The sequence below is a fragment of the Mirounga leonina genome, unplaced genomic scaffold (genome assembly GCF_011800145.1).
Source record: "Mirounga leonina isolate KUSES-001 unplaced genomic scaffold, KU_Mleo_1.0 Mir_126, whole genome shotgun sequence".
NCBI lineage: Eukaryota > Metazoa > Chordata > Mammalia > Carnivora > Phocidae > Mirounga > Mirounga leonina.
In genome coordinates this window covers 32196962-32219819 of record NW_023270314.1, presented here as the reverse complement: position 1 = coordinate 32219819, position 22858 = coordinate 32196962, and the positions used below count along the sequence as shown (strand labels likewise).

Below are 22858 nucleotides of genomic sequence, written 5' to 3'. Positions count from 1 at the left end.
ACTCCATTCAAGTATTTGCTCCAATGTCACTTTACATAGAGAGGACTTCCTGCACACCCTATCTAAACTATCCCTCCTGTCCATATCACGACCCCAAACCAGCTTAATTTTTCTTCATAGCACTTATCCTCACCTGACATAGCATCTATGTATTTGTTAATTTTCTCTCCTCACCATTAGAATGTGAACTCCGTAAGAAGGCAATATGTCCGTGGATGCTTGTGTTCTGTACACACTTTATTCACTATGGTACTGCTCTGGATGCTTCTGCTCCACCGTGCCCTGACGCTTCACACACTGCCTAGAACAGTGTCTGATAGACAGTGGGGCCTCCACAAATATTTGTTCAGTGTGGTTTTATATTTTCTCCATAAGGCCGTGCATCTCTTTTGGTAGACTTACTCCTGGATTCTTTATATATTTTTTAGAAAATTATATGTTCTATTTTTTTTTCTTTTTTCCTTACTTAGAGCTGTGTGTTTGTAAAAGAGAGAGAAAATTACTCAAAAATGAACTTGGTATCGTTTTGACTTCTACATGTAGTCACACTCTAATTCCAGAGTGTTTTTTTTAAAGCACCTAGCACTAGAGATAAATGGGAGAGCATGTTTTAAATGCAGTATTTTGGTGGTGACAGTAACATATTTATGCCATTTGTCATTCAAAATAAAGACTTTCAGAATCTGCCCTGTAAACCATCTCTACAAACAATGATTTAATCTCAATACAAAGACCAAAGGTTTGGAGGAAGTTGTCTTTTCAATTTAAGCATATATAGGAAATTGCAACTCATGATTTTACTCACTTTATTCTTTGTCACTTTATTTCATCACAGATCCAGAACCACTATAGCTTAAGGCACTCCTGCCTTTCTACCTGCAGGTCTATTAAGTAAGGGCAATTACTCTGCATAGAGGTGACAATTCCTTTATGGAAGATATTGAATTCTAGGGCAGAAAACAGTGCATCAATAATGAAAGGTCAGTAAGAACACAATGAGCCAACTTCACAGCAACAAAGGGACTGCCGAGGGTGAGTGTCCAGGTACCTCCATGAATAAAGTGTGTATAGAGCACGAGCATTCACTTAACTGCCTTCAGGTATCCTTTTCGCAGGAATCTCTCTGAGATCAATTTACTATTGGACCACTAACACTCTACATTTGAAAATATAAAGACAAAACGTCTTGTTCTAAAAAAAAGTTGGTCTCATCAATGCTTAAGCACCAGGTCAACAGGACTGCGGCCACACACAGGTCTGCGGGATCTGCTGACCTGCAGAGGAACTCCAAACTAGTCAGCAACATGGAGGTATGATAGATGGGGTAATGCTTAGTGAACTGAAGCTGATTTTCTATTCAGTACATGTAACCTCAGCTTTGTTCAACTGAATAACTTCTGCTACTCTGATGCTCAGAGTATTGATTACTGTTTTAGAGCTTTGATATATTGTTCATTTTTTTAAAGGCAATTATAGAGTATTTCAACTTTGGCTATAGATAACCAAGTTAGTGGGAGGATGAAAGAGTTGCATGATATTGCAGTATAATTGAACAAACCCGTGGCTCTCTTTACCAGCATATAGGGCACGGGGCGGGGAAGCAGTATGGCAGTCTTTTGAAAAGGGAGATAAATGATACAGATTGCCATACGTTAGTTACCAAAGGATTGCATTTAAAGGATTCTTGTGCTTTTCTTCTCAGAAAGGGAAAATAAAGGAAATGTAAAAACAACGATTGTTACCAAGAGCTGCTCTTAAAAGAGCCAAGTACCCCCAAATTAAATTCATGCTTCTTAGCTTTCACTTTCCCATAATGTTGGCATAATTCAACGATGGCATTTTGCCAATTATCTCCAGAGTAAGAAGTAGGGCATTAACCACCTCTTTTTCAAGGAACAAAGTTCTTAAGAAGCAATTGATTACTGCTTGTCAGGGTAAACAGTAATTCTCCTGGGATATATTTTTTATGGTATAAATCTTGAAGGGAAAAAATTCAATCTGAGCATATTCATTGCTTTAATAGTCCTTGGAAGAATATAATCTTATTTTTTCCCTCTTTTTAATGTTATAAGAGTTTTCTTTCACTTAGCAGTTTTACCAGGGGTCTGCAAACCACCAAAATCCTCAGAGCCCTACTAAGGTTTATAACAAATTGGGAATATGCAATTCCAGCCTTGCTTCTTCTTCCAAAAGCCATAAAATATCTAAATGATGCATATATATGAATATATGGATGGGGATGGTGTGTGTATATATACATTACACATACATACCCACATGCACACACTATTTCTTACTGTCTTCATTAATGCAAATAAAATATATTTTTTCAGGAAGATTTAATATGAAATCCAAAACATATATAAGGAAAAAAAATCACATGGAAATAACTTCAAATTAATATCTTCTTGGAGACTAAATTGCTATTTACCATAGTAAATAGTAGCAGGAAAAAAAAGCCCTTGTGCTCTGTTGAAATTTTAAATTAAATATAAAAAGGCTGCAGAAAAAATAATTTATGATAAATCCAGGGAATATGGAAAGATACTTGAATTCACACATTCAATAAATATTACACATGCCAAAGTATTAAGACATTTATAAATTATCCTTTAGCTCAGCTAGTGTAAGATTGTTTCCATAGTAATGGTGCAGGGATAGTGAAAAGCCACTTTACCATTTCTGTAGTTTGGAGTAGTCAAATACTCTCCATTTTCTTCTTTAAAGTAAAAGTCTCTATGCAGCTAAAATTTAATTTGATAATTTTTGTATTTGCTTTTTACCCTAATGCAAAACATATAGATAGGGCAGTAATGGATTACATGTCCTTTATTGGGGCATCAATCTGTTTACTTTTTTTTCCTCCTGAGACTCTAGTATATCAATAAATTTAATAGGTAATGTCATAATCCCTCCTAACATTGGAATTCTGTACTTTTTTATATCAAAATGTGAAGGACCACTTCTTGAAGACATTCCCAACCCTCACATACTTCCCTCCTTATGGGTATCAGTCAGAGTCCTGGCAGGAAATGATGGCACACACAAGGTGGCTAATTAAAGAGAGTTTAACAAAGGGATCATTTATAAAGAAGTGACAGGAAATAGGGAAATCAACAAGAAATGGGGCAGTTACCTCCTGAGGACAAAAAGGCCAGAGTTGTTACTATCCCTAAGCTGGAAGAAGCAAAAAGAAGAAGGTATCAGAATTTGGAGAGGGTAGCTAACCATAGGGGACCATGTGTCAGGAGATGGAGCCTTCAGTGAGGTGACACCACTAATCATGGTCGTGATCTGGCAGGAAGGGAGCCAGCAGAATAAAAACCCCAAATTTAACTCTTCCTGACATCTTGCCAGCAGTCCCCACTGGTAAAACCAAGCCAGAATCCAAAGGACAAGGGAACCCATTAACGTGGTCTATATAGATTAGTTCCCAGGATACAGACAGGGTAGAAAAGGTGATTGAGAGGATCTCGAGAGGCAGAATGAAAGTATGCATCACACTCCCCACTTAGATGTATAATTTAGTGAAAATCACCTTTCAATTTGGAAATAGCATGGTGGGAGTTTTTCATCAGCAGAACTAGGAAGCCGTTTGTATGCTGAGGCATCTGTGGGAAAAGGAATACATGTAAACAAGACACTCGGACACGTTGTAAGGTAAGAGAAATATTTATTTAATTTTGCACAAGAACGAGCTTATACTGAACAAATCCAACCAAATAATATTAAGTGCAGTAAAACAAGGAAATAGGGATGACTTTTCCTGTTAGAAAATATTAAGTAACCATGCCTGTGCATTATTTTTATCATTACAATAACTTGTTTCAGATTTCTTTTCGGAGTGTATACTGTACATAATACGTTATAACTTCTTTGCTTTGCTTCTGAAAATATAATTCATTCACTGCCTTGCATTTTATTTTTTTTGCAGTGAGGAACCTAACTGATTCATGAAGATTCTGATCTAGAGAAAAATTTTCTGCACCAGTGAAGCTAGAGGCTTTCAAAGCTCTGATGGGCTCAGGCTTTATATCCAGGGGTCATGATGTCATGGTGTGTATTCTACACCCATTCTTCTACCATGGTGATGTCAGACACAGTAGAAGCAGAATTCTGGTCTCGTTTTGCCCCAAGAATTTTCCTTTAGTGATTTTCTCAAGCTTCACAAATTTCATAATTGAATGTTCACTCAGCTATTAACAAAGCTGCACTTAGCTGCCCACAAATCATCCACCTTAAGTTTTAACTTTTTTTTTTTTTTGGTCTTTTTAATGAAAGAACATTCTTTAAACAGAAATCTCCCGTGAGACAGTTAACTTCACAGTTCCTGAAGGCACTGTGGATCCACTGAGCAACAGATGTGGCCATTCTGGAGAAGAAAAAAGAGGAAAGAAAAGGATGGTATAAGCTGTTCAGTCGTTAGTAAATACTCACACTTACTGATTGGTGCATATAAATCTAACTGGGGCTTGTTATTTATGCACCCCAGCAAATTCAACCTCCCAGTCACTTCTCACGTCTCTGCTACTGCAGGACCAATTATGCCCAGTTATTTGTGGCAAATCAGAGACTAGCTTTATTTACCACATGGCACCTTCTTAGATCACATTTGTTCTCTTAATTATTCATCCACAAAATATGTATTGAGTATATTAAGCCTTAGGTATATGGATGAATAAGCAGAATGGTTACTACCCTCATAGGGCAGGGGTTACAGTTTGGGGGGGGCAGAAAACTAATAAATACCAAGCAAACATATTATCAAAAATTGTGAAAAGTGCTAGAAAAGAAATAAACTAGGTGGTGTCAGGATACTAATAAAAGACTGGCTGGGGCACCTGGGTGGCTCAGTCAGTTAAGCTTCTGCCTTTGTCTCAGGTCATGATCCCAGGGTCCTGGGATTGAGCCCCGCATCGGGGCAGGCTCCCTGCTCAGCAGGGAGTCTGCTTCTCCCTCTGTCCCTCCCCCTGCTCATGCTCTCTCTCTCTCTTCCCCCCTCCCTCCCTCTCTCTCTCTCTCAAATAAATAAATAAAATCTTTTAAAAATAATAAAGAAAAGACTGGCTACTTAGATTAGGTGGTTGGGGTGGACTTCTCTGTAGAAGTGATATTTAAACCAAGACCTGAAGGCAATGTGAAAAGGTTGGCCAAAAGCACAGGGAACAGAATGAGTACAGGCTTTGAAGTGAAAGTAGTTTTGTTTAGTTAAGCTGAAAAAAGGTCTGGGTGAGAATTTTGAGTTGGTGAAAAAAACAGTGTAAAGTAGGAAAAATAGCAGGGAAGGGCCAGATACACATAATTAGTTTTTCGAATAAAATACCAAAATAATACAGTGCATTACAAAAAAATTAATATCTTACTCTTTTGAGTCATTGCACTCTTACTTTCTTCAACCAGCTAACTAATAATGATGATTATGTTAATATTGTTACTACAATCATAAGATGATAATACCCTACTTCTTGAGTGCATACTCTGTGTCAAACACTTTGCTAGGGACTTTAAATACATTATCAAATTTCAACCTTACAGCATTCTCAGTGGGTCACTATTAATATTCACACTTCCTAGATTCAGATACTGAAGATCAGAAAGCTTAAATATCATGTCCAAAATCACACAGCTAACAATGGTACAGCAGGAATTAAAATTCAGGTTAGTCTGACTAAAATTTTAACCATCCTCTATCTGATATTTCCTCTCAGATAAGTGACTTTAGATGCTTTAAAAATGTATTATACTTTTACGATAAAGTCAAAAGTGTCTGTTCTATAAGACAAAAGATTTTGATACTTTAAACTTTTTTGAAGTATACCAAATGAGGGGAAAACTAGTCCATTTCCAAGAAGAGTATTATCAATTTAAGCCAGTACTCTTCTGTTCTTAATTTTTATAAAGAGAGCTCTTATTCTGACAATGAGAGGAAGTCTCAACATCTCTTGGATCTCCAGTGGCATTTTAAAGCTTTGTCATCATGCTCAGAGGCAGGTTTTCTACCCATAACCATTACATCATCTTTCCCAGTCCAGGCACCCACTGATGTAAGGGATATACCAGTTCCTGAGAGTATCAGTTCCTCAAATTGTATGGCTTTTGAGCAGAAAGTCAGGGAATTTCTGGAGCTTTCTGCCATTGAGTATGTGAAGCTAGCATTAGAACCCTGTGGGTGGAAAAATCATTATTATGGTTCCTATGAGTATGTTTTAGGAAGGGATTTTCCAAAATCTTCCAGGAATGTTTTCCAAAATCTTCCAGGAATGTTTTTCTTATTCCATATCCATATTTTCTGTTACGATAAGATAAATGCTCTATAAATCATATACCATTGGAAACTCCTCAATTAGGGAAACATAGTTCATACAAGAATGAATAATAAAATATCCTATTGGAGTTCCAGTTTCAGTAATGGCATAGTTGCTTATATAAAACTAACCTTCCCCGCAGATTACTATAAAGGGTCTGGACAAAAATAGAAAAAAATAACTATTTGAAAGCAATAGATAGTGACCAAAAGCAGGCAGACACTGGAAAGGTTTCAATCTGTGAAAGAAGGGAAATGTGTTGTGTGAGATTTATTTTTCCTTTGCATTTCCCCTTAGGGCACTTTGTAGTCTCTGCAGCTTAGGCTAACTACAACTCAGGCATAAAGACACAATCTGATAGGCCTCAGATGTCAGAGGACAACTTTTAGGGCTGCCAGAGTAGTTGTAAATTCAGAAAGAAATACCTAGAAAGGAGGGAGTGAATCAGCATATAAACTCCCCTCAAATCCTTGGCTGGTCTTTGAAATACAGAAGAGACTAAAGAGATAATGAGTTACAGCTTGAAAATCGCAAGATCTGGGCAGAGATTTCAAATGTTGCTTTCTGTGGGTAGCAGTGTTTAAAATCTGTGTCCTTCCAAGTTAGGAAGGATTGATAAAAAAAAAATTCAGGCTTTTCATTGAAAGCCCAAAAGGGCCATGATTAGGAGTAAAAACAATGTCTCAAGATTAAGAGACTCACCCTAGAACTAAGGGTAAATCTGGAATAGACCCACCTAACCAGAGTAAAGTGAAGCTTTCTTAAGTGCAAGGTGATAGGCCAGAAATTTGCAAACTGCTAGAACAGTCTTCAGAGAAAGCTAACAGAACATATGATCTATGCCATATATCATCCATAGTATCCAATAAACCATAAAAATATTAGATATCATGAAGAAAGACAAGAAAATGTGACTTTTAATCAAGAGAAAAAGTAGTGAATAGAAATGACTCAAAAACAGTCCAGATGGAATAATTAGCAGACAAGGACTGGAAAGTATCTATTTTAAATATGTTTGAAGTAAAAAAAAAAAAAAAAAAAGACGGTAAATCTCAGCAGATAAATAAAACTATAAATAGAATTAAATGGAAATTTTGGAGTCAAAATTTCCAGTATTTGAAGTGAAAAACTCATTGAATAGGTTTAACAGCAGATAACATGACAGAAGGAACAGTCAGTAAATTTATAACAAAAAAATAGAAATTATCCAATCTAAAACAAAGAGAAAAAAGACTGATATAAAAATAGAGCTTCACTGACCTTCAGGATAGTATTAAGCCATATAACATATGAGTAATCATAGTCCCAGAAGAATAGGATGGAGAAAATTGCAGAGAAAATATTTGAAAAAATTTGAAGAAACCATGGTCAAAATTTTCTCAAATTTCTCAAAAAAAAAAAAACCCCAAAAAAACTCCAAAACAAAAAAACCTACCAGCTTAGATACTTAAAAAGCCCAGCAAACACCAAAGAATAAAGTCACATAAAATATCACATCTAAGTATATCACAGTCAAACTTCTAAAAATCAAAGCTAGAGAATTGTGAAAGGAAACAGGGGGGAAAAGACATATTTTATACAGGGGAACAAAAATACAAATGATAGCTGAATCCTCATTAGAAATGATGGACACGTGAAAACAATAGAGTATCACCCTTAAAGTCCTAGGAACAAATCTGTGAATCCAGAATGCTTTATTTAATAAAAATATCCCTAAAAATAAAGATAATTTCAGATAAATGGAAGTTAGATCTATTAACCAATGGATCTATAATATGGAAAATGCTAAGGGAAGTTAAAACTGAAGGAAAGTGACACCAGATGGAGACTCAAATATGTGAGAAGAAATGAACACTAGAAATGGCAAATATGTGGATAAGTATGAAATATAGCATTTCTTCTTCCCTTAACTTCCTTAAGAGATATTTGGCTGACTAAAGCAAAAATAATAAGGAATTTTAGGGTTTACAGCTTACTGAGTTACAAAATATATGATTATTTATTATAGCTCAAAGGCTAAGGGGGATGGAATTCTATTATGTTGAAGTTCTTATATTTTATGTGAAGTAGTATAATATTAAATCTTATTCTACTCTAATAAATGAATGCTATAGATTGTAATCTCTAGATCAGCAACTAAAATAGTAATATAAAAGGCTACAGTTAAAAGTTCAAAAGAACAATTAAATTTAAATAATATAAAAAGTTAATAAACAAAAAGAAGGAAGAAATGGAGGAATAGGAATATGGAAAATGGATAGGACAAAAATAAAACAAATGGCAAAATGGTAGCCCTATATCCACCAATGCCAAAAAATTACATTATATGTAAACAGACTAAACACTTCATTAAAAGACAGAGATTGTCATACTGGATAACAAAATAAGAACGAAGTATACATTATCTATTAAAAATAGAGTTTAAATATAAAACCATAGGTGGGTTGAAAGTAGATGGGTCAAAACAAATTGAATATCTGAAAAAAATTGACTTCAAGTCTAGAATGCTTGCTAGAGAAAAGGAGGGCATTACATAATGATAAAATGGTTAATTTACCAGAAGACATAAAAGAGTACATCCTGGGTGATTCCATTTATATGAAATTTTTAAAAGGCAAAAAAAATCTACTACAATGAAATCAAATTGAAGTTTGCTATGGTAAGTTGGTATTGCCTGGAAGGGGAAAAAAAGGTACTTACTCAAGTATTGGAAATATACTATATTTTGATTTTTAAGACTCATCAAATTATATATATAATAACTATGCATTTCACTATAGTTAATATTACCTTGATAAAAACTAAAATAAAAGGTGATCCACTGAAACTTAGTCTGATTACTAGGAATAGTAACAACCTACTATTACAATGAATAAAACTAGTTATTTTTACATAGTACAAAGTAAGTTTCCTTAACACCCTGTTATTTCTGACTACATTTATTCTATATTTTTAAAAAGTTTTTAAAAAGTCATTGTCACTATTTTTGTGCTAAACTCAAATCAAGATTAGAAGATAGCTGGCTTTGGGGCGCCTGGGTGGCTCAGTCATTAAGCGTCTGCCTTCGGCTCAGGTCATGATCCCAGGGTCCTGGGATTGAGCCCCGCAACGGGCTCCCTGCTCCACAGGAAGCCTGCTTCTCCCTCTCCTACTCCCCCTGCTTGTGTTCCCTCTCTCGCTGTGTCTCTCTCTGTCAAATAAATAAATAAAATCTTAAAAAAAAAAAGACAGCTGGCTTTTAATTTTCATTTAATATATTTATATATAATACATGTATAATATATTTTAATGTTATTTATATTCAGTAAATTTAGTTTTTATTCATTTATTAATCATTTACTGTATAATTAATATATTAATCTGTTTACAAATTATATAGATTATAAATAGATGTATATATAAATAATTAATATATTTTTAAACATCCCACTACCATCAGTATTTTAGTATGACTTTATAGAATTCATTTGCATACTCTTTTATTTTCAACCTTCTTGCAATTAAAGTGTAAATGTAATTACATATTATATTTTTAGCTTAGGTTTTATTTTAAGCCATTTTTTCCAATGGCTGAGTAATATAATCATATAATTATATATATATTACATAATTATAGTATAATATATATTGCATCATAGAGTTACTGGAACATATTTAACTATTTTTCTATTTTTGGACAAACTTGGTTTCTTCCTTGATTTTATATGACAAATAATATTGAGGTGAATATTGTCATGCATATATTTTAGAATATTTCTTGAGGTTATATTCTCAGACCTGGGGTTAATAGCACAAAAGATATTTGAGTTGGGATGGGGAGTAGGCAAAGAGGTGTATTGTGGCATGTTGACATGTGTTTTTCAATGTCATTAACAATTCATAAGTACATCTCCGTCAGCACTGGAAATTATTGTGAGTTGTTTTTTTTTTACTGTGGTATGTGAAAATAATAATTCATTATGTTAGTTTACATTAGAGTTTTAATTATTTAAAAGTTGAATAATTTCCTCTTTTTATTTTTATTTATTTATTTTTTAAAGATTTTATTTATTTATTTGACGGAGACAGAGACAGCGAGAGCAGGAACACAAGCAGCGGGAGTGGGAGAGGGAGAAGCAGGCTTCTCCTCAAGGAGGGAGCCCGATGTGGGACTCGATCCCAGGACCCTGGGATCATGACCTGAGCCGAAGGCAGATGCTTAACGACTGAGCCACCCAGGCGCCCAATTTCCTCTTTTTAATAGCTGCATTTTTTAGCGAATTGTTTATTCATTCTTTGCTGATTTATTTATGGGGGAAATATTGTTTTTTCTTGTTAACTTTTATATGTTTTTTAATTTAACAAAGCATATCTTCTGGAAGAATATCTTTCCAGTCTCTAGTTGTGACTTCTCATTTTGTAAATTTTGTTTATCTATAGAAGCTCTAAATTTTCTTTGAGGAATACTTTATCACTTCTAAGTTAGAATAGACATCTCCCTTCTAGAATGTTGATTAACATTTGATTACATCTTTTTACTTTTAGTATCTAACATTTCTTCCATGTAGAATTTGTTTTGATATATGATAGCATATAAAATTACTTCCCTCAAATTGCTGCCCAGCCATTCCAATGTATATAAAATAATCCTTTCTTCCTTTATTGATCTGAAAATCTCTCCCAATCATACACGAAAGTCTTCATTTTAATGTCCTCATTGATGGGGCATTTGTTTCCATAGATAGATCTAGTTTCTATTCTAATGTTAGTACAGAAGTCTGCTTTCAAAACTTTAAGTCTGCTGTTCCTGATAGATGAGGGTAAAATTTAGGAAGTTAGGAGATTCATCCTTAAAACTCTAATTTTCTTCATACCTCAATTATTTCAGTATTACATCTAGAGTCTCCCAAGGAATTAAAAGTAGCCCCCTGGCTTCCAATTTCCAAATGGTCTGTTTGGTAATTATTTATTAAAGGAAATGACCTTCTATCCCTCCTCCCTTCGTATTCATTTCTCAACTGGACACATCCCTAGTTATTGTTTGAAGCTCAAAGCATAACTGCCTAAAAGCACTCTGACCCATCAAAGGGTTCATTGTCTCTTTTAGACTTAGGAGAGACAATCTTAGTAATCCATTTTTGACTCAAGAGTTTAACCTTTGAATGGAGGAACATTTTTTTTTAACCTAAGCAAATTAAATCTGGAGACATCCTTAAAAAGACATCTTTAAACCACCACCCCCCTGCTAATTCCTAATTCCTCAGATCTTATCTTCAATGTCATTTGCTCAGGAGATAACTGGTGCACATGTTATATGGTCTTTTAGCACAGTGCTCCTTTCCTTCAGAACATCCATCACAGTCTAGAATGTTGTCTTATCTGTTTCATGACTTAATATCTACTTACTGTATTATTAACAATAATAATAGCCAATATTGGTGTTTCCTCTGAATGTGCATGAAATGTGTAGGAAACTTTTTTATGGATCTTCTCACTTAATTCTTATAGCAACCCTCTCATTCAGGTACTAAAATTACTCCTAGTTAGGTACTATTTTTATTCTTATTTTTCAGGTGAGCAAACTGAGCAAACTGAGAGAGATCAGTGGGCATCCCCTGAGGTCACATTGCTAGTATGGCTGGCCAGGCTTTGAATCCAGGTGGCCTGATTCTATGCACTGCATTCTTCACCTCTAGAGCTGTCCAGCAGAACATTCTGTGATGAGAGAAATGTTCTCTATATGTTCTGTCTAATATGATAGCCACTAGCCACATGTAGCTATTGAGCAATTAAAATGTGGCCAGGGTGACTGAGAAACTGAAGTTTTAATTTTATTTAACTTTAATTAATTTAAATAGCCACATGTGGCTACTGACTACCATATTGGACAGCATAGCTCTAGACAACAAGGTGCTAGGTAATAATTTCCAGAAACAGTTTTATCTGTTTTGCTTATCATTACACTCCTGGTACTAGCATAATACCCAGCACAATGTATTTATTGATTAGAATGAGTAATTCATAGGAGAGTAGGACAGGGAGATAAGAAGTAAAAATGGTGCTCTGAAAGCACCAAATTGTGGAAAATGCTCACCTCCAATGGAATATCTGTAGCCTGTTTTGCATCCATTTTATTTTTAAAATAACACAAAATAAATATAATAAAATGTGTATTTGGGATAAATTTGGTAAAGTAGCACATATTTTTATAACTCATATTTAATAAGAAGGGAAAAGGGAAATAGCATCAAACAGTAACTTCTGAGAATCAGCACTTATCTGACAAAAAATGAATTTAACTCTAAAATACACTTTCTGGAATACATTTCTATCATGAGGCAAAAAATCCTATTTGTTTATAAGGCAGTAAATGACAATCATACTCATGCTCTTCACCCCAGAAAACACTCTCATGTTTTTCTATTACTGAATGCATTTTTTTTATTGTAAATATCTGTGTGAGCCATATTTGTGTGTTTTTCATCCTATCACCTCCTATATATTTTTGCTGTCACTTCTCAGAACAATAATCTTAGATTAAGAGTGTACATGGGATGCCTGGCTGGCTCAGTTGGTGGATCATGTGACTCTTGATCTCAGGGTTGTGAGTTCGAGCTGCATTTTGGGTGTAGAGGTTACTTATAAAATATTAAAAAAAAAAAGAGTGTAAAGGGATTTAACTTTAATTGGTAATTAAATGTCAGAAACTGTTTCCCTGTTGGTCATTAATGCTGAAGTTTCTAGATATGCACTGCTATGTGTACTCATATTAAATGTATATTAAAGCAATACTGCATATACATTAGTCACTTTTAGTAGTAGTAGTAGTAGTAACTTTCAAATTTGCTAATGCATTTTCAGAAAACGCATTAAATGTTCACCCAAAAAGCTTTGCTTGATTGACAAAAATTACATCGATTGAAAGAGACAAACATTTCGGTTTGAAATAGATAATAGTATCTCAAAGCTTAAAGCATTTTATATTTCTTTGTCCTGTTATGTCAAGCCACTCTAGTAAGAATTTGTGCTAAGTGAATCTGAATTAAATTGCTCTATTGAAAAAAAATTAATGGAACTGTGCACTTACAAAAAGAGAGTTAAAGATATCTAGCTGTGGTATGTTGGAAAAAATCTGAATCTTTGCTTTCCTGTGTTGTTGTTATTAAGCCTTCAGTTTATTTACTTAGTTTTAGTGTTGATTCAAAAATTATGACTATGAAATACAGTGACCACTAAATCAACATTTGTAGGAACAATAATCAAGTAGAATGCTTTCAACTTAGCCAGTATGTATGAACTCTACACATAGTCTACATTATCTGTATTTTCGTTCTCATTGAAGTAAAAGACACACGCTCTATTTTCCTATGGGAATAAGAAGAAAAATCTTTATAATGACTTTTCTCCAACTATGGGAATAAAATAAACAACAGATCTTAAATTTTTCAACCCAATGTAACTGACCACAACAAACCAAGAAATATGCCCATTTTTCCATATTGATTTTCACTTTGGAAAATGTAATATATTTACTTTGTCGATATATCTTACAGACCTCATAAAAGGACCAGATAAAAATCAATAAAATAATATCCATCATGAAAGAAGAAACATGAAGTTTGTGTTGTAGTTTGTTTTTTTTTAAAGATGTGTACAGTTAGAAAATTTAGGGCAATTTAAGTAGGTTCTTTCTGTTCTGGTGACATAAATAACTGATCATTCTGGTTTCTGATCATGCACTTCCTTCTCCTTGAATATGCTTTGAGGATGCACAGGGCAGTTAGCCTTGGCACTAATAAAGCTGAGTGGCCCTCCTCCCACCTCTGTTTCAACAATAAATAGGAAAAAAAAATGCTTCCCGTTGGCCTAGGTTAAGCACATTAATATGAATGAGCCTGGGTGCAGTTGGCCAAGTGTTCCCTCCTTGAATTTAATAGGCTTTACCTTGCACTGGCAGAGAGTACATTCGGTGCCGTGTTTGATCCAAGAGGACCCAGTGAAGCGAACCACGTTCATCTCATCCAGGCAAGTTTTGGTGATGTCATTACGAATGGTGTCTGCCTGGCAAGGGTCAGTGACACAGCGCCGGCAGCACTCATTCTCTGGGAGGACACTGAATTCACATTCCACTTCTGGGCAAGGCAGAGGCCAACAGTCAACTTCCCCTTGCTGTAAGGAAAGCAGATGCACCAGGGCAGGGAGAAAGGAAGTGAGGGCGTGGAGGGAGGCACAGTGTTTACTGAATACTCAGTTTATTTGATGGATATTTATACTCACACCTTCAAAGCCATGAATCTTGCAGGGAATCTACAAAAGTCCTATCAGAGTGCTGAGGTCTATACCGCAGCTGGATTTTAAGAGCGTTCAAGGATTAAACAAGAACAATGAACAAAAGCAAAACCCTTTCCCTTAAAACAATCAAATTTGCATGCTCTTATCTTTTCCCTGACAGAAGAATTATTTACTATGGAAGAATGTTTTACTTAAATTTTTGCATGTTAGGTGCTTTTTTCATTCTTTTGATTATTTCCCCCCTACCTTCTCATTTATTCCCTTCTGTATAAAGAAAGTTTTGTCCATTTACAAGAAAATCAACTGAAATATGAAGGGAATTTGGCAGGTTTTCTTTGTTCATTTATATGTTTCTCAGGTTAGGGATTTTGGAGGGGGAAAAAGAAAAAACAACTAGCTGATTTCAGGCTTCTCTATTCCACACGGGAAAATTGTGTGAATTGGATCTTTTTAAAATTTAGCTCCCACCTCTCTCCTATTTTCTTCATAATTCTGAATCTCATGGTCTTGGAGATGAAAGCAGCCTTCAGGCACAGAAACTAACCTTGTTCTTTCAATTGATTTTTGGGTTTAAAGTATAAAAAGGAAGCAACAAAAAAGCATTACCTTAAAAATATCCTCACACAAATAGAAAGGAAACTAGCCATGACTTTAAAAGTAGCATCTGGGAAACCTTCTTCTATAAAGACACATAGACCAATTTTCCTTTTTATTTACACTCCTCAAAAGAATCAAGAAGCTTGGTCAAATGAGAAAAGATTGGTGTTTTCCTGATCAAGTCTTTATTTTCTTTTTTCCTATTGTTTCCAGTACAAGTTTTATAAATATATACATTCAACTCTAATATTCTAATAAGTATTTATTGCAAATCCATACATGTGTAAAACAGGGTGCCCACTAGAATAGTATTGATGGTAAAAATATTTAGAAGGAGAAAAAGTGTCATTTTTTGTTTTTGTTTCTGTTTTTTTAAGTCTGAGCATGACTGATAGAAATGGATTAACAAAAGTTCTACTTGGACAAAAAAATTACATTTTCCACAAATGCTGTTCTGCTTATAATGGTGTGTGAGTGAACCTAAGCTGAATGGGATTGGGGATGCTAGGAGAGTCTGTTCTTCTTCGGAGCTCTGGAAAGACATGCACGACATGCCGTCCAACATTTACTCCGAACGTGCCTTCACGGGTCCTGACCGCGTGCCCACCATCTTGTCATCCTAACCGGGCTCACTTTTTGTAACCACCAGCGCCACGGCCAGGTAGGTGCTGAGAACTGGCGGATGTGGGAGGGCAAGACTGTCTCCCTCCTTAGATTCTGGGCTGGAACTTCCCCCGCACTTGCTGTAGCTAAACTTACCAAACAGCGACACTGCTGGCAGTCCTGGACCCAGGTGTCACCACTATTGTATAAGGTTTCCCCATTTTGATGGAGGCACTGACTGCTAAGCCTTGGGTCACATTCAGGGCAGCAAAAAAGATCAACCGTGGGATTCTCGCAGTCACAGACCATCCGACGACACATTACGAATCCATTCTGTATGAGAAAGAAGAAAGCAGTTACCAAAAGCCCTCCCTTTCTCAATATACTACATCAATGTAATAGCTTTAGAGTTACATTTTGTAGCTAACACACAGAAATTACCCAAGCTGGAGAACTTCCAATTTCCTTTCCAAACACTGCTTGTCCAGCAAATTTTCAGAAATGACCGGTATGAAATAACCACTACACATCCTTATGTATATATGAATGTGGGTAATGTACATGTAAATGTACATGTAAATATACATGCACTTGTTTATTAGTATAGTAATTAGAATACTACCTATAGTAATTAGAATACTACCTTGTTTTATGTGAGGGCATGTGCATGTATATTTAATAGTCAACAAGCTGGGGAGGGTATGTGCTATGGTGAGTGCTGTGAATTGTGTAAGACTGATGAATCACAGACCTGTACCTCTGAACAAATAATACATTATATGTTAAAAAAAAAAAAAAAAAAGAAGAAGATAGCAGGAAGGGAAAAATGAAGGGGGGGAAATCGGAGGGGGAGACAAACCATGAGAGACTATGGACTCTGAGAAACAAACTGAGGGTTCTAGAGGGGAGGGGGGTGAGGTGACGGGTTAGCCTGCTGATGGGTATTAAGGAGGGCACGTACTGCATGGAGCACTGCGTGTTATTCACAAACAATGAATCATGGAACACTACATCAAAAACTAATGATGTAATGTATGGTGATTAACATAACATAATAAAAAACATAGTCAACAAGCTTTACCTATTGTTAAGTTTATGGAATATATTAGACCTTAAGTTTGTATACAAACTGTTTTCAATTTCTTTCATAATAATTGAGCCCTTCATACAGAGTGTTATTTATCTAACTATAAATTAAGTCTCTATCATTGACTGGGTAAATAAAGTGGAACATTCCTTTAAAACTGAAACACAGTCTAAATAGATCGTTTTCACTTGTAGGCCAAAGTATGTCTGTTCTGGCTTTGTTTATGCATTCATTCAAATATGATATTGTTACTATGGAAGCACTAGCATAGTTAGCAGCAAAGTTTTATCAACATGTGCAGATAAATGCATTGTGGCATTTCCATAGGATGGAATACTATTCAGCAATAAAAAGGAATTGGTTACTGACATATGTAATTAATATAAATGAATGCTGAAAACATAATGCTGAGAGAAAGAAGCCAGACCGAAAAAAAAAAAAAGGTATGTACTATATGTACTACCTACTATAGAAGGCTCTAGAAAATACAAATCTAACCTACAGTGACCCAAATCAGTGTTTTCCTTCAGGCTGACGGTATGGGACTACCTACGAAAGGACAGAGACAACATTACGAGCAGATGAAAATGTCCTTTTACACTAACTGTGATAGTGATTAAGTAGATGCATGCCATTTGTCTAAGCTCATCAAGCTATATACATTTAAAACATATGCAAATTACACCCCAATAAAAATGATTAAAGTGTTTTATTTATACCAACCTGACATGAACACACAGAGCACCGGTCATTTTCCAACACCCAAATCTGACCATTGTGTTTAATTTTTCCGTCATGGATGCAGTCCCCTGTGCAGTTCTTTCCATGAGGACATCGGCAATCATATCCACCATCCAAGTTAAAGCAAATGGTATCATTGGCACAGCTATGCCTCCCGGTCCCACACTCATCGATATCTACAGCCAAGAAAAGGCAGCCGGCAATGTGCTTAGGATATGCTCGGTTTCAAACAACTACAATCAGGCAAGTTGTCTCCTAACACAAAGCATTCAACTGTAAATTAATTTTCATCTTACTGGCGTGCATTTCCTATTAAATGCTGACTAAAGCAATGTTAATGATCCGGGGATTTCACAGGAACACATTATCATGCTTGACTTCAAACACCAGATAACCTTGGTTAGATTCTCCACTTTTGTATCTCTGTAAATACCATTAGGCTTTATGGAACACTTATATTTTTTGAAAGTAAGAAGAGAACTCAATCTATCAAACAAAAAGCAGTGGCAGTTGAAATCCTAAAAGTGCCTTTGAGTTTTTATTGGGAAAATCATCCTCAAATGTTAAAACGGTGCTTACCCCAAATCCTTTCTTAGTGGGAGATGAAATGGCATGGGGCCTCCAAGGCATTTTTATTCAGCTTCAAGCATCCACCTGTCACCCCTGTGTAAGCTCCTCCCAGAGTTTCGCCCAGGTGAGGGCGTTCTTCCCATAGTCAGGCATTTTTGTACTGTCCTCACACACTGCCCACCCCCCACCCCGCCCCGCCACAGAGGGCAAGTGACCACCAGCAATTACCATCTCGCTCACAAATCATCTCCCACTTCTTAACTTTTCCATTTCAGACGATCATTTTGGCTCCTGCCTGACTCAACTGTCAAGGACCCATTCCTCACCTGACCTCACCTAGTCCATGGCAATCACAGCCTACAGCATTTTCATACAGATGAAAAGAAAACATATCTTGACCCACAGATCAGGTCCTTAAGAAGAGATGTGATTCATTTTATTTAGCCCCATAATTTAAAGGTCACAAGCCCAAATACATTTCAGGGATATTGTATGAGTGGCAGTAAGCAGTTATCTCCTACTTCATCTGTTTCCTCCGAGTAAAGGTCAAGAAAGAAAGAATTAAATCACAGCAGAAGAAGTGGGTTAGAGAGAAGATGGAATGGATAGCTTTTCACCAGGAGAACTGTATACCGATTTTCTTAGAAAATTTTATTTTATTATTTTTTAAAGAGTTTATTTATTTATTTATTTATTTGACAGAGTGAGAGATAGCGAGAGCAGGAACACAAGCAGGGGGAGTGGGAGAGGGAGAAGCAGGCTTCCAGCAGAGCAGGGAACCCGATGTGGGGCTCGATCCCAGGACCCTGAGATCATGACCTGAGCTGAAGGCAGACGCTTAACGACTGAGCCACCCAGGCGTCCCATGATTTTCTTAGAAAATTTTAAAGATAGACTTTAGTAGATAACGTTTCTTAAATTGTTTGGTTTCAACATTATAGAAGACGTGGCCCAGTCAAGGTTATATTTTAGCCATATTTAAATTCTTAAATATTAAGTTCTGTCATATATGCATTCCTCAAAATGAGCCATATGATATATTTCTCTCTATTTGCCTTGATTTTGATCAATTACACCTCAACAAGACCAATTAATTGACACAATGGCTGAAAGATTTTTGTTATAACTATAGTGAACACATTATTATAGCCTGATTTGTCAAGGATAATACAGTTTATAATTATAGAGTATGATCAAAAGCAGAACTGTTAGCGAGCATGAGGATATATTTCACATTTTTAAGCATTGATATATATATATATAAATTATATATATTTATAACAATTATATATAAATAGATTTGTTCAGGTCAGAGAAATTTGGCTGATGCTATTTAGAGAAAGAGGAGCAAGAAGTGAAATTTTATAAAATAGCTCTATATTTAATCTACTCAGAATAATAAAGTATATTGATGACTTGATCTTCATTTCCTATTAAATATTATTATAATTAGGAACTATAATAAACAGGAAAAACATTAACCATAGTTATTTGGTCTCTTTGACCACAAACGGTACAAATATTTCTTACTACATAACCCTTTAAATATCCTCTATACAAATATTATTCCGTTAATGGCAATGACTGGATTTTTACAATCATTTCATTTTGCTTGACATTTAAAATAAAAGCTCTGCTGTCAGGTAATGCATTTTTTTTCTTAAAGGCAGAGACAATCCTTGGATTTGCTGCAGAAGACAAAGAAGAGGTGTCCAGCCACAAAAGGAACACGTACTCTGAAATCAAGTACGTTTATAATAAAGAATTAGAGTAATAAGTTACTTACAACAATGGTTGATATGTACTTGTCATACCTGGAGAAATGTGTAGGCAGAAAATCATTATGAACCAATGATTACCTTTTGCTATACAATGGGATTTGAATTAATTTGAATTCATCTCCCCCCCCCCCCGCACCCCCCCCCCCCCCCCCCCCCCCCGCTTGTTATTTACACTGGTTTCCCAATGCAGAGACTATTCTCAATTGAATGGTAGTACAGAGTTTTGGAATTCATTGTTACATATAGTTTTATTATAATGTAAAATTCCTAAATTAAATATACACAATGAGTGTATATTCTGCTTTGAAAAACCTACTATGATATATAAAAATTCCAACTTTAAAAATACTGGTAACTCCTTTAGTGAGTTATCGAAGAAATAATGTTGCTAAATCCAATGGCCAAGTCTCATTTCAGATCTAACTTATCTAGCAGCAGGATTTATGCAGTTCATTCTCCCTCCCTAATAAATTTTCTTTACTTGCTTCCTATCACATTGGTAGCTCTTTCTGGATATTTCTCCTGCCCACATACACACCTAGTGGCAATTAAACTATGAATAAGATTTGGCCAAGCTACAGGAGGTAAAGAGTGGTCTAGGCAGAGATACGGGTGTACTTGAAAGCCCAAAGTTTAGAGTCAGCAAGATGTGTTAGAAGGAATGAATTGAATGTCCAAGAGGAACAGAGTAGTTAGACAGTGAGCTGAAGAGGTACTCAGGGCCCAAGTAAAGGTCATGTTAAGAAATCCGAACTTCAGGGGCGCCTGGGTGGCATAGTCAGTTAAACGTTTGACTCTTGATTTCGGCTCAGGTCACAATCTCATGGGTCATGATCTCATGAGTCATGAGATTGAGCCTAGCATTGGGTTCCACACTCAGTGTGGAGTCTGCTTGAGTTTCTCTCTCCCTCTTCCTCTGCTCCTCCCCTGCATATTCTCTCTCTCTCAGTCTCAAATAAATAAATCTTAAAAAAAAAAAAAAAGAAATCTGTATTTCATCATAAAGAGAATAAAATGTCATTTTAGGGAATTGCAAAAAAAAATCATAATCAGATTTTTTTTAGAAAGATACCTTTTGCTTCATTTTGGAAAAGGGATTTGAGTGGATTAGAATTCATAGCCAGGAGATCAATTAATAGGCTGTTTCCATAGTCCAGGCAAGCAATGGTCATATAACAAAAGCAAAAACTTACATAGTGGTTGGTATGTGCCCAATTCTAAGTGCTTTCATATGATTCATTTAATCCTCACAACAACTGGAGGGTACAGTTATTCTCCCCATTTTATAGATCAGGAAGTTGCAGCATAGAAGTGTTGCATAACTTTCCCAAGGTCTGGCAAGGTACAGAGAGTCCAGGCAAGAATCCAAGCGGTCAGACTTAAAGTCTGTGCTCGTAAGCACATTGTTGTACTGATCGTTAGCAGTGGAGAGATGCACAGAAAGAAACGACGGGGAGAGAATCTTCCAAAATAGAAAAAACAAAGATAAAGCAACTTAGTGATTTGTTAGCTTCAAAGATTAGGGAGAGGAAGTGGTCTTGAATGATGTTTAGATTTCTGGCTTGGAAAATTTGGCTGATGCTATTTAGAGAAAGAAGAGCAAGATTTCGCTGTGGAGTGAAAGTGGGTGGCAGGATGAGGAAGGGCATGAGTTAGTTTAGGACATGTTGAATTACAGTTCCCTCTGGGCTTCCAAGTAGAGCTGTCCAGTAAATAGTTGGATATATGGGTCTGGAGTTGAGAATATAGAACTGGGCCCAAATATGGATTTGGTGAAGCTATATTTTCATCATTTCCTTTCTCAGAAATAGTCCTTTAGAGTCAAGTTCAAACTTCTTAGAAAGGCATTGAAAGCTACTTCTTTTGTTCATCTCTCTTTCCCTTTCTCAACTTGCTAATAATCATACCATACTCAAAGTCCTAATACAAATGCTAGACACTCAGCCTTTCTTGTTCCCAAGCAGGAAATCATTTCTTCTTTTTTTTCCTAACAGCTCTAAATTTATATTTTTCTCAAGTATTTGTTATTTTCAGCCTTGTAGCTTTCTCCTCTATTAAGAAAGTCACTACACTCTATCTTGTGTGACAGTTGTTGTACATATCTTATCTCTCCCCCCAACCGAGAGCGGTGGCCCCACCTCCTTCATGTTTCTATGCAGCAGATGCCGGCAAATCCCGTAAGGTACTTGGAACTACTTGTTGAGGTGAATTGGATTCACTTCATTTTTGTCCTTTTTCTTGATTTAGGTTAAGAATTTACAATATTTGGATTGTAAAGATGCTATCCTATAAACATTATTTTTTTGGTCTTACAAGTTCAAAAACCTCACCAAGCTTAAAAATAATCCAGAAATTAAAGCTTTGGGCGGTGGGGGGAGTGGGCATGTAAATAAAATATCCTTGTGTGAAAAAAATACTAGGCTTTATTCTCAGAGAGAGACATATTTTCAGGCATAGTAGAAATGATGACATGGAAAAGGAAAATGGTACTCAGGCACATTATCTGGGGATTAAATATCTATACCTCTGAGATAAATGGATGAGCAAAACAGCATATAATTTGTATGAATGCAGCTTGTAAACACGCATGTTGTAGATTATTCAACTGCAGCCTGAAAAGTAGTGAAACAGTGCACAGTTATTTATTCATGTCTCCAAATATATTTATGTATGTCTTCAGAGTAATTGTGAACCTACTGCTGTGACCTTGTCCACTTTGAAATGCCTTTTTTTAGCAACAGAAAAATGGCACCTGTTCAAATATAATCATACTCTTAAAACTGTATCCTTCTAAATACTAATATTATAATTCTACAAATCACTGAAATTATAGCAAATGGATAGGTGTTTAGAAGAAGCATTTTAGTATTTTTTTATAATACTTTTTTTTTTTTTTTAAGGAA

At 35.6% G+C, this 22858-nt stretch overlaps 1 protein-coding gene across 1 annotated transcript in view; it reads right to left on the bottom strand.

The window, feature by feature from the left end:
* Positions 1-3659: 3659 nt before the first annotated feature.
* NELL2 (neural EGFL like 2) overlaps positions 3660-22858 on the bottom strand; it is a 324025-nt gene continuing 304826 nt past the window's right edge. Inside the window, exons 17-20 of the mRNA XM_035002828.1 lie at positions 17587-17780; positions 15933-16109; positions 14229-14453; positions 3660-4372 (exon numbers count right to left, since the gene is read on the bottom strand). Of these exons, the coding sequence (XP_034858719.1) occupies positions 4322-4372; positions 14229-14453; positions 15933-16109; positions 17587-17780 (647 nt within the window). The 3' untranslated portion in view covers positions 3660-4321. The remainder of the gene's footprint in view (positions 4373-14228; positions 14454-15932; positions 16110-17586; positions 17781-22858) is intronic.